We start from the raw sequence: 13,159 nt of genomic DNA, 5'->3' as shown, positions 1-13,159 counted from the left end.
TGATGCAGCACGCCATCACTCTCCATCTTGGTCAAATAGCCCTTACACAGCCTGAAAGTGTGTTGGATCATTGTCCTGTTAAAAAACAAATAATAGCACAAACCAGATAGGATGGCATATCGCTGCAGAATGCTGAGGTCGCCATTCTGGTTAAATGTGCATTGAAATCTAAATAAATCACAGACAGAGTCACCAGCAAAGCACCCCCAAAACATCACACCTCCATGCTTTGCGGTGGGAACCACATGTGGAGATCATCCGTTCACATACTCTGCGTCTCTCACAAAGACTCTGCAGTTGGAACCAAAAATCTCAGATTTGGACTCATCAGACCAAAGGACAGATTTCCACCGGTCTAATGTCCATTGCTTGTGTTTCTTGGCCCAAACATGTCTCTTCTTATTATTGGTGTCCTTTAGTAGTGGTTTCTTTGCAGAAATTCCACAGTTGAAGTCGGAAGTTTACATACACTTAGGTTGGAGTCATTAAACTAGTTTTTAAACCACTCCACACATTTCTTATTAACAAACTATAGTTTTGGCAAGTCAGTTAGGACTTCTACTTTTTGCATGACAAGTAATTTTTCCAACTATTGTTTACAGACAGATTATTTCACTTATAATTCATTGTATCACAATTCCAGTGGGTCAGAAGTTTACATACACTAAGTTGACTGTGCCTTTAAACAGCTTGGAAAAGTACAAAAAATGATGTCATCGCTTTAGAAGCTTCTGATTGGCTAATTGACATCATTTGAGTCAATTGGAGGTGTACCTGTGGATGTATTTCAAGGCCTACCTTCAAACTCAGTGCCTATTTGCTTGACATCATGGGAAAATCAAAAGAAATCAGCCAAGACCTCAGAAAATAAATTGTAGACCTCCACAAGTCTGGTTTATCATTGGGAGCAATTTCCAAATGCCTGAAGGTACCGCGTTCATCTGTACAAACAATAGCACGCAAGTATAAACCCCATGGGACCATGCAGCCGTCATACCGCTCAGGAAGTAGACGTGTTCAGTCTCCTAGAGATTAATGTACTTTGGTGCGAAAAGTGCAAATCAATCACAGAACAACAGCAAGCAAAGGACCTTGTGAAGATGCTGGAGGAAACAGGTCCAAACGTATCTATATCCACAGTAAAACAAGTCCTTTATCGACATAACCTGAAAGGCCGCTCAGCAAGGAAGGAGCCACTGCTCCAAAACCACCATAAGAAAGCCAGACTACGGTTTGCAACTGCACATGGGGACAAAGGTCGTACTTTTTGGAGAAATGTCCTCTGATCTGATGAAACAAAATTAGAACTGTTTGGCCATAATGACCATCGTTATGTTTGGAGGAAAAAGGGGGACGCTTGCAAGCCGAAGAACACCAACCCAACCGTGAAGTAAGGGGGTGACAGCATCATGTTGTGGGGGTGCTTTGATGCAGGAGGGACTGGTGCACTTCAAAGTAGATGGCATCATGAGGGAGGAAAATTACGTGGATAAATTGAAGCAACATCTCAAGACATCAGTCAGGAAGTTGAAGCTTGGTTGCAAATGGGTCTTCCAAATGGACAATGACCCCAAGCATAACTCCAAAGTTGTGGCAAAATGGCTAAGGACAACAAAGTCAAGGAATTGGAGTGGCCAACAAATCCCTGACCTCAATCCTATAGAATATCTGTGGGCAGAACTGAAAAAGCGTGTGCGAGCAAGGAGGCCTACAAACCTGACTCAGTTACACCAGCTCTGTCAGGAGGAATGGGCCAAAATTCACCCAACTTATTGTGGGAAGCTTGTGGAAGGCTACCGAAACGTTTGACCCAAGTTAAACAATTTTAAAGGCAATGCTACCAAATACTACTTGAGTGTATGTAAACGTCTGACCCACTGGAAATGTGGTAAAAGAAATAAAAAGCTAAAATAAATCACTCTATTATTCTTCTGACATTTCACATTGTTAAAATAAAGTGGTGATCCTGAATGACCTAAGACAGGGAATTTTTACTAGGATTAAATGTCAGGAATTGCAGAAAACTGAGTTGAAATGTATTTGGCTAAGGTATATGTTAGCTTCCGACTTCAAATAAATAAATGTATGTATGTATGTATGTGTGTATGTATGTGTGTATGTGTGTGTGTATATATACACTGCTCAAAAAAATTAAGGGAACACTAAAATAACACATCCTAGATCTGAATGAATGAAAAATTCTTATTAAATACTTTTTTCTTTACATAGTTGAATGTGCTGACAACAAAATCACACAAAAATGATCAATGGAAATCCAATTTATCAACCCTTGGATGGAGGTCTGGATTTGGAGTCACTCAAAATTAAAGTGGAAAACCACACTACAGGCTGATCCAACTTTGATGTAATGTCCTTAAAACAAGTCAAAATGAGGCTCAGTAGTGTGTGTAGCCTCCACGTGCCTGTATGACCTCCCTACAACGCCTGGGCATGCTCCTGATGAGGTGGCGGATGGTCTCCTGAGGGATCTCCTCCCTGACCTGGACTAAAGCATCCGGCAACTCCTGGACAGTCTGTGTTGGTGGATGGAGCGAGACATGATGTCCCAGATGTGCTCAATTGGATTCAGGTCTGGGGAACGGGCGGGCCAGTCCATAGCATCAATGCCTTCCTCTTGCAGGAACTGCTGACACACTCCAGCCACATGAGGTCTAGCATTGTCTTGCATTAGGAGGAACCCAGGGCCAACCGCACCAGCATATGGTCTCACAAGGGGTCTGAGGATCTCATCTCGGTACCTAATGGCAGTCAGGCTACCTCTGGCGAGCACATGGAGGGCTGTGCGGACCCCCAAAGAAATGCCACCCCATACCATGACTGACCCACCGCCAAACCGGTCATGCTGGAGGATGTTGCAGGCAGCAGAACGTTCTCCACGGCGCCTCCAGACTGTCACGTCTGTCACATGTGCTCAGTGTGAACCTGCTTTCATCTGAAGAGCACAGGGCGCCAGTGGCGAATTTGCCAATCTTGGTGTTCTCTGGCAAATGCCAAACGTCCTGCACGGCGTTGGGCTGTAAGCACAACCCCCACCTGTGGACGTCAGGCCCTCATACCACCCTCATGGAGTCTGTTTCTGACCGTTTGAGCAGACACATGCACATTTGTGGCCTGCTGGAGGTCATTTTGCAGGGCTCTGGCAGTGCTCCTCCTTGCACAAAGGCGGAGGTAGCGGTCCTGCTGCTGGGTTGTTGCCCTCCTACGGCCTCCTCCACGTCTCCTGATGTACTGGCCTGTCTCCTGGTAGCGCCTCCATGCTCTGGACACTATGCTGACAGACACAGCAAACCTTCTTGCCACAGCTCGCATTGATGTGCCATCCTGGATGAGCCACTTGTGTGAGACTCCGTCTCATGCTACCACTAGAGTGAAAGCACCGCCAGCATTCAAAAGTGACCAAAACATCAGCCAGGAAGCATAGGAACTGAGAAGTGGTCTGTGGTTATCACCTGCAGAACCACTCCTTTATTGGGGGTGTCTTGCTATTTGCCTATAATTTCCACCTGTTGTCTATTCCATTTGCACAACAGCATGTGAAATTTATTGTCAATCAGTGTTGCTTCCTAAGTGGACAGTATGATTTCACAGAAGTGTGATTGACTTGGAGTTGACAAGTGTGATTGACTTGGACATTGTGTTGTTTAAGTGTTCCCTTTATTTTAATTGAGCAGTGTATATACACACACACACACACACACACACACACACACACACATATATATACACTACCATTCAGAAGTTTGGGGTCACTTAGAAATGTCCTTGTATTTGAAAGAAAATCCAATTTTTGGTCCATTAAAACAACATAAATTTGATCAGATATACAGTGTTGACAATTTTTTAAATGTTATTTATTTAATTGAACCTTTATTTAACCAGGAAGGGCTCATTGAGATTTAAAATATATTTTTCAAGATCGTCCTAGCCAAGATAGGCAGCACCAAGTCATTACAAAAATTACAGACAAACAACATGAAAAACTACAAGTAATCTAGTAAAAACCATAGAATTCACAAGAGTATAACAAAATCAAAAACAGACAATTAAAAACATTGACAGGTCAGGGAATCAGTCTCAATTTGTAAGTCGCTCTGGATAAGAGCGTCTGCTAAATTACTTAAATGTAAATGTAAATGTAAAGATCATTCATCCGTGATTTAAAAATACCAATCGAGACAAGTTCTTCCAGTTTAAAACTATTTTGTAAGGCGTACCAAGACGATGGCGCAGAGTACATAAAAGCCCTTTTACCAAATTAATTTCGGACATTTGGAACAGTTAGCAGGATAAAGTCCAGCAAACGAATAGAGTACCCACCACATTTCTGACCAATAAAAATGCCCAAATTGTTGCTGGAAACAGCTGATTTTTACGGAATATCTATATGGGCGTACAGAGGCCCATTATCAGCAACCATCACTCCTGTGTTCCAATGGCACGTTGTGTTAGCTAAGTCCATCATTTTAAAAGGCTAACTGATCATTAGAAAACCCTTTTGCAATTATGTTAGCTGCTGAAAACTGTTTTTCTGATTAAAGAAGCAGTAAAACTGGCCTTTAGACTAGTTGAGTATCTGGAACATCATTTGTGAGTTTGATTACATGATCAAAATGGCCAGAAACAAAGCGCTTTCTTAGTCTATTCTTGTTCAGAGAAATGAAGGCTATTCAATGCGAGAAATTGCCAAGAAACTGAAGATCTCGTACAATGCTGTGTACTACTCCCTTCACAGAACAGCGCAAACTGGCTCTAACAAGAATGGAAAGAGTGGGAGGCCCCGGTGAACAACTGAGCAAGAAGATAAGTACATTAGAGTGTCTGGTTTGAGTCGCCTCTTCACTGTTGATGTTGAGACTGGTGTTTTGCGGGTACTATTTAATGAAGCTGCCAGTCGAGGATTTGTGAGGCGTTTGTTTCTCAAACTAGATACTAATATACTTGTCCTCTTGCTCAGTTGTGCACCGGGGCCTCCCACTCTTTCTATTCTGGTTAGAGCCAGTGCTGATAATGGGCCTCTGTATGCCCATGTATATATTCCATAAAAAATAAAAATCTGCCGTTTCCAGCTACAACAGTCATTTACAACATTAATGTCTACACTGTATTTCTGATCAATTTCATGTTATTTTAATGGACAAAAAAAGTAGTTTTTATTTTAAGTGACCCCAAACTTTTGAACGGTAGTGTATATAATTTTTTACAAATCGATACTTGCAGTTAAATAGCAATATAATATCTTACAAAAATATTATTGCGATACGCAACCATTGATTTCACCCCCCCCCATCACTAAAGGGCTTTACCTACTGATATATAATGTTAGATAAGGGGCCTTGCCAGCTGATATATGGCTCTAGTAAAGGGCCCTTACCTGCTGATATAGGCTTGTTTGAAGTCGGGCCTCATGCTGATGGCCTGTCTGTAGAGCTGGTCAGCCTCCTCCAGCCGTGAGTCGTTGGTACGGATCAGGTTGGCCAGGTTAATGTACACGTTCAGGTGGTTGGGCGCCACACGGGTGGCGTACTTCTTCCCTGGAATGATCTGGAAGGTAATTGATTGTTTTAATTTGTTTATTTAACCTTTATTTAAGTAGTCAAGCCAGTTAAGAACAAATTCTTATTTACAATGATGGCCTACCCCGGCCAAACCTAGACCACGCTGGGCCAATTGTGCGCCGCCCTATGGGACTCCCAATCATGGCCGGATGTGATACAGCCTGGATTCGAAACAGGGACTGTAGTGACAACTCTTGCACTGAGATGCAGTGCCTTAGACCGTTGCGCCACTCGGGAGCTCTGAGTTTACTATACATGTTTATTATACATGGACGGTATTAGATCACACTATACAAGTTCTCTATGCAAGTTCTCCCACTTAAAAAGATGAGAGGCCTGTAATTTTCATCATAGTTACACTTCAACTATGACAGACAAAATTAGAAAAATAATCCAGAAATCACATTGTAGGATTTATGAATTTATTTGCAAATTATGGTGGAAAATAAGTATTTGGTCACCTACAAACAAGCAAGATTTCTGGCTCTCACAGACCTGTAACTTCTTCTTTAAGAGGCTCCTCTGTCCTCCACTCATTACTTGTATTAATGGCACCTGTTTGAACTTGTTTTTCTCATTTTGTCTGTCATAGTTGAAGTGTACCTATGATGAAAATTACAGGCCTCTCATCTCAGAACTTGCACAATTGGTGGCTGACTAAATACTTTTTTGCCCCACTGTGTGTGTGTGTGTATATATATATATATATATATATATATATATATATATATATATATATATATATATGTATGTGTGTGTGTATATGTATATACACACACACACACATACATACACACTATCACTTTTCACGAGCCTAACCAATGTTTCGGTATGTCCTTATTTTCTCAAGGAAAGCTAGGCAGAGACATTAAAATTTAAAAAAAAAAAAAACAGAAAAGAAAACTTCATGAGAAAACAAGTCCCACCATCTTGGAGGGCAAATAATGATTGAGCATATCTAGAATACCAATATAGTTCTAATAGAACTTCAAAGTCACTGGAAACCTCTGATGTGGGCAGTCTGCTCTGTCATGGCCAACATGGTATCCCACATTACAGTGGGATTGTCAAGGAAACAAATTCTGTCATACATCTATACCCTCCCATTCAGACAAGACAGTTCTACATTCCTACACTAGCCACACACATTGCTAGAGAGGTAGAAGATATATATTTTTTGTTTTCTTCTATTGAAGAAAACCATCTATCGAATCAGAGTTTACACAGTTTCTCAAATAAATCATGAGACCATGACAGACTGAGGCTAACAAAAGGTACGCTTTTTATTCAGTGTACATTTCCTCCATCAACAGGATCACAGAGGCTTATCAAACACGTACTAAAGCACCATATCGTTAGTTTCATTCCATGGGGTTGTCGGTCGTTGGATTCCCAGACATAAGCGGAAATCTGGATATAAATAGTTAACTTATTTGGAAACCCAATAAATAAGAGCTATGATCAACATTAGTGTACTGTATCTAAGTGATTATCATTGGGCCCCACGCGGATATCCTGTTGAGGATCGTCAGCATGGGGCCATGGATACATGATAGCCATAGCCGCCTGCGTGCTTTAGCTGAAAAACCTCTTCAAAAGATACAACAAGGCCTCGCCTGTACTGTTTTGTGACGCTAACATTAAAGAAATCAGCCCCGCTGCTGATTCCCAAAATTGCAATTTGTTTTCAAAGCTGACCCATCGCAAGGGTAGTACAGATCAAATAAGTTTCCATAAATACTTTTTTTTTTTTTTTTTTTTTTAACAAGTAGATTGGATCACCAAACTCGTTTCATGTTCATTTTTCATGAATGATAGAATAGTGGGAACTGGGCAGTTACAGAGAGACAGTAAAGAGGCACAAACAGAATGGCCGAGACAGGGCTTGAAGTCTGGAGTTTTTTTATTTGATTTATTTCACCTTTATTTAACCAGGTAGGCAAGTTGAGAACAAGTTCTCATTTACAATTGCGACCTGGCCAAGATAAAGCAAAGCAGTTCGACACATACAACGACACAGAGTTACACATGGAGTAAAACAAACATACAGTCAATAATACAGTAAAAAACAAGTCTATATACAATGTGAGCAAATTAGGTGAGAAGGGAGGTAAAGGCAAAAAAGGCCATGGTGGCAAAGTAAATACAATATAGCAAGTAAAACACTGGAATGGTAGTTTTGCAATGGAAGAATGTGCAAAGTAGAAATAAAAATAATGGGGTGCAAAGGAGCAAAATAAATAAATAAATTAAATACAGTTGGGAAAGAGGTAGTTGTTTGGGCTAAATTATAGGTGGGCTATGTACAGGTGCAGTAATCTGTAAGATGCTCTGACAGTTGGTGCTTAAAGCTAGTGAGGGAGATAAGTGTTTCCAATTTAAGAGATTTTTGTAGTGCGTTCCAGTCATTGGCAGCAGAGAACTGGAAGGAGAGGCGGCCATAGAAATAATTGGTTTTGGGGGTGACTAGAGAGATATACCTGCTGGAGCGTGTGCTACAGGTGGGAGATGCTATGGTGACCAGCGAGCTGAGATAAGGGGGGACTTTACCTAGCAGGGTCTTGTAGATGACATGGAGCCAGTGGGTTTGGCGACGAGTATGAAGCGAGGGCCAGCCAACGAGAGCGTACAGGTCGCAATGGTGGGTAGTATATGGGGCTTTGGTGACAAAACGGATTGCACTGTGATAGACTGCATCCAATTTGTTGAGTAGGGTATTGGAGGCTATTTTGTAAATGACATCGCCAAAGTCGAGGATTGGTAGGATGGTCAATTTTACAAGGGTATGTTTGGCAGCATGAGTGAAGGATGCTTTGTTGCGAAATAGGAAGCCAATTCTAGATTTAACTTTGGATTGGAGATGTTTGATATGGGTCTGGAAGGAGAGTTTACAGTCTAACCAGACACCTAAGTATTTGTAGTTGTCCACGTATTCTAAGTCAGAGCCGTCCAGAGTAGTGATGTTGGACAGGCGGGTAGGTGCAGGTAGCGATCGGTTGAAGAGCATGCATTTGAGCGTGGCTGAGGTGCACCCATGACCAGCTCTGAAACCAGATTGCATAGCAGAGATGGTGAGATTCGAAATGGTCGGTAATCTGTTTGTTGACTTGGCTTTCGAAGACCTTAGAAAGGCATGGTAGGATAGATATAGGTCTGTAGCAGTTTGGGTCAAGAGTGTCCCCCCCGCAGCTGCTTTCCAATCTTTGGGAATCTCAGACGACACGAAAGAGAGGTTGAACAGGCTAGTAATAGGGGTGGCAACAATTTCGGCAGATAATTTTAGAAAGAAAGGGTCCAGATTGTCTAGCCCGGCTGATTTGTAGGGGTCCAGATTTTTCAGCTCTATCAGAACTTCAGCTGAATGGATTTGGGAGAAGGAGAAATGGGGAAGGCTTGGGCGAGTTGCTGTTGGGGGTGCAGTGCTGTTGACCGGGGTAGGAGTAGCCAGGTGGAAAGCATGGCCAGCCGTAGAAAAATGCTCATTGAAATTCTCAATTATGGTGGATTTATCAGTGGTGACAGTGTTTCCTATCTTCAGTGCAGTGGGCAGCTGGGAGGAGGTGTTCTTATTCTCCATGGACTTTACAGTGTCCCGGAACTTTTTTGAGTTAGTGTTGCAGGAAGCAAATTTCTGCTTGAAAAGGCTAGCCTTGGCTTTTCTAACTGCCTGTGTATAACGGTTTCTAGCTTCCCTGAACAGCTGCATATCACGGGGGCTGTTCGATGCTAATGCAGAACGCCATAGGATGTTTTTGTGTTGATTAAGGGCAGTCAGGTCTGGGGAGAACCAAGGGCTATATCTGTTCCTGGTTCTAAATTTCTTGAATGGGGCATGTTTATTTAAGATTGTTAGGAAGGCATTTTTTAAAAATATCCAGGCATCCTCTACTGACGGGATGAGATCAATATCCTTCCAGGATACCCCGGCCAGGTCGATTAGAAAGGCCTGCTCGCTGAAGTGTTTCAGGGAGCGTTTTACAGTGATGAGTGGAGGTCGTTTGACCGCTGACCCATTACGGATGCAGGCAATGAGGCAGTGATCGCTGAGATCTTGGTTGAAGACAGCAGAGGTGTATTTAGAGGGGAAGTTGGTTAGGATGATATCTATGAGGGTGCCCATGTTTAAGGCTTTGGGGGGGGTACCTGGTAGGTTCATTGATAATTTGTGTGAGATTGAGGGCATCAAGTTTAGATTGTAGGATGGCTGGGGTGTTAAGCATGTTCCAGTTTAGGTCGCCTAGCAGCACGAGCTCTGAAGATAGATGGGGGGCAATCAGTTCACATATGGTGTCCAGAGCACAGCTGGGGGCAGAGGGTGGTCTATAGCAGGCGGCAACGGTGAGAGACTTGTTTTTAGAGAGGTGGATTTTTAAAAGTAGAAGTTCAAATTGTTTGGGTACAGACCTGGATAGTAGGACAGAACTCTGCAGGCTATCTTTGCAGTAGATTGCAACACCGCCCCCTTTGGCAGTTCTATCTTGTCTGAAAATGTTGTAGTTTGGAATTAAAATGTCTGAATTTTTGGTGGTCTTCCTAAGCCAGGATTCAGACACAGCTAGAACATCCGGGTTGGCAGAGTGTGCTAAAGCAGTGAATAGAACAAACTTAGGGAGGAGGCTTCTAATTTTAACATGCATGAAACCAAGGCTATTACGGTTACAGAAGTCATCAAAAGAGAGCGCCTGGGGAATAGGAGTGGAGCTAGGCACTGCAGGGCCTGGATTCACCTCTACATCGCCAGAGGAACACAGGAGGAGAAGAATAAGGGTACGGCTAAAAGCAATAAGAATTGGTCGTCTAGAACGTCTGGAACAGAGAGTAAAAGGAGGTTTCTGGGGGCGATAAAATAGCATCAAGGTATAATGTACAGACAAAGGTATGGTAGGATGTGAATACAGTGGAGGTAAACCTAGGTATTGAGTGATGAAGAGAGAGATATTGTCTCTAGAAACATCATTGAAACCAGGAGATGTCATTGCATGTGTGGGTGGTGGAACTAATAAGTTGGATAAGGTATAGTGAGCAGGACTAGAGGCTCTACAGTGAAATAAGCTAATAAACACTAACCAGAACAGCAATGGACAAGACATATTGACATTAAGGAGAGGCATCCTTAGTCGAGTGATCAAAAGGGTCCAGGGAGTGGAGAGGTTGGTTTGGGGGTCACGGCGATTTAGACAGCTAGCCAGGACATCGGTAGCAAGCTAGCATAGGATGGAGGTCTGTTGTTAGCCACCTCTTGCGTTCCGTCAGTAGATTAGTGGGGTTCCGTGTGGTAGAGGGGATTAGTCCAAATCACAACAAAAAAAACAAAAAAACAATAGATATAGTTATAGAGGCCCAAGAAGAAACATAATAATAATAAAAATAAATAAATTGTCCGATTGTCTATTCTGAGAGCAGCCGGTAAGACAGCTAACGGTTAGCAGGCCGCAGATGGGCGTTCAGGTAACGTCGCGACGGAGGAGCCAGCCGGATCTCCTTCGGGTAGATAACGTTGGCAGTCCAGTTGTGAAGGCCCGGTGGGGCTCCGCGTAGGCAGTAAAACGGGTCCGGATAGGTGACTGCAGCCCAGGAGTGATTGACGGAGCTCAGGAGTGATTGACGGAGCTGGCTAGCAGCGCTACCGGTAGGCCAGCCTGAGGCACTGCCATTTCCTTATTTTACTTAATTCCTGAGATTAACAACTTTTAAGGATTGGGGTAGGAAATCAGGTCAGCCTCCCATTGATCTCTAAGAACAGATTTTTTTTTACCTTGACAGCTCGGGGATTCGATCTTGCAACTTTTCGGTTACTAGTCCACAGCTCTAACCACTAGGCTACCCTAAGAATTTGTTCTTGACTTGACTATTTAAATAAAGGTTAAATAAAATAAAGGTGAGCATGGCCTAAGACTATTAAACTGACTAAAAAAATGATCAAGTCCTCAAGAGACCTTTAACTGATGATCAACTATCTGCAAAGTGAAGAAGTGCCCCTTTAGTTGACGTCACTCCTGAGATGGAGGTTTGGGTAGGAAGTCAGATTGGCCTTCTAATAAACATCATCATAAACTCATTAACATACCAGAGGTAAATTACTTGCAATGCTTAACATTAGACAGCTAAACATGATTTAATGACTAAAAAGCAATCAATTCATGCCAAAGGTAGGCTTTTCAAAAGGCACGGGGGTCCTCAGGTGCTCCTTTAAGATTATCCTGGTGCTCAATGATCTATCAAGCTTTGACAGGACGACATTGTAAATTAGAATTTGTTCATAACTGACTTGTCTGGATAAATAAAAGGGTTAAATAAATCATATAAATACAAACGGGTGAATGCAGCTGACAACACAGAAAACACAACACGTAGAGGGATTTGGTTTAAAATCCTGGCCCTGGAACAATGAACAACACTGTTCCTCCCACTCGCTGCTGTTACCTCGCAGCTACCGATTCCTCTCATCGTCATGTCCTTCAAAGGATGATGAAGGTGAAACAGTGGGAATAACAAACATGACTGATGTTTTCCCTCTTAAATACACCTGGGTGTGTGTGGCCTTGTCACATACCTGTGGCATGAGGGATTTGGCAACCAGGTAGGCGTCCTCAGCCTCCTTGGACTTATTCAGGTTCTTGTAGGTCCTTCCCACATTCATATGGGCTCCAATGTCATCTGCAGGGACATGCCACAGGAGAAGGCACATGGGTTAGCAAAGACAATTTCGCAGGGATATCAAGCCTGCGTGGGGATTAGGGATTAGGAGCATATGCAAAGGCAGTCAGGTGGTGGCTTGGCTGGACACTGGCAGTACATCTGATCTGATGGAGTTTAGCGGAACATTGTGTGTGTGCCAATTGGCACCCTACATTCAATATAGTGCACTACTTGTGGAATGCATCCATTCAATAGGACCACATAATACAGCTCTACTGTGGCGGCGGGTGGCTGTGGGGTTTAGGGTTTAACGAGCGGAACAGCTTGTATGAGGCATTGACATGATAAAGATTGCCAACGCTACAGGGATGTCACAGGATATTTCATTAGGTTAAAATTGGCATTTAGATTAAGTATTTGCAAACTATACAGCCCTGTGAAAAAGTATTTGCCCCCTTTCTAATTTTCTCTACTTTAGCATATTTTTGATAATGAATGTTATCAGATCTTCAACCAGCACCCAATGTTAGATAAAGGAAACCTGAGTGGACAAATAACACAACAATCATATACTTATTTAACCTATTTCATAAACGAAGTTATGCAACATCCAATGCTCGTGTGAAAAAGTAACTGCCCCCTTACACTCAATAACTGGTTGTGCCACTTTTAGCTGCAATGACTGCAACCAAATGCTTCCTGTAGTTGTTGATCAGTCTCAAATCGCTTTTTGGCAAACTTGAATCAACTTTTTGGATGACATGGGTCCCATTACGCATGGCGAAATACAAACACTTCATTCCACAGTAAGAATCTCATACCAACGAACGGTAAAGCATGATGGTGGTACTGTGATGGTTTGGTAATGCTTTGCTGACCTGGACGACTTGCCTTAATAGAAGGAACCATGAATTCTGTCAGGCCATCCGTCTGTGTGCTGAAGC

At 42.6% G+C, this 13,159-nt stretch overlaps 1 protein-coding gene across 1 annotated transcript in view; it reads right to left on the bottom strand.

Moving 5' to 3' along the window:
• Nucleotides 1-13,159, bottom strand: part of tmtc3 (transmembrane O-mannosyltransferase targeting cadherins 3) — a 135,779-nt gene that overhangs the window by 27,285 nt on the left and 95,335 nt on the right. The window contains exons 11-12 of the mRNA XM_029667427.2: nt 12,130-12,233; nt 5,393-5,562 (exon numbers count right to left, since the gene is read on the bottom strand). Of these exons, the coding sequence (XP_029523287.1) occupies nt 5,393-5,562; nt 12,130-12,233 (274 nt within the window). The remainder of the gene's footprint in view (nt 1-5,392; nt 5,563-12,129; nt 12,234-13,159) is intronic.

The sequence above is a fragment of the Oncorhynchus nerka genome, linkage group LG9a (assembly GCF_034236695.1).
Source record: "Oncorhynchus nerka isolate Pitt River linkage group LG9a, Oner_Uvic_2.0, whole genome shotgun sequence".
Lineage (NCBI taxonomy): Eukaryota > Metazoa > Chordata > Actinopteri > Salmoniformes > Salmonidae > Oncorhynchus > Oncorhynchus nerka.
The sequence above is the reverse complement of the archived record's forward strand: the minus strand, read 5'-3'. Positions and strand labels throughout refer to the sequence as shown.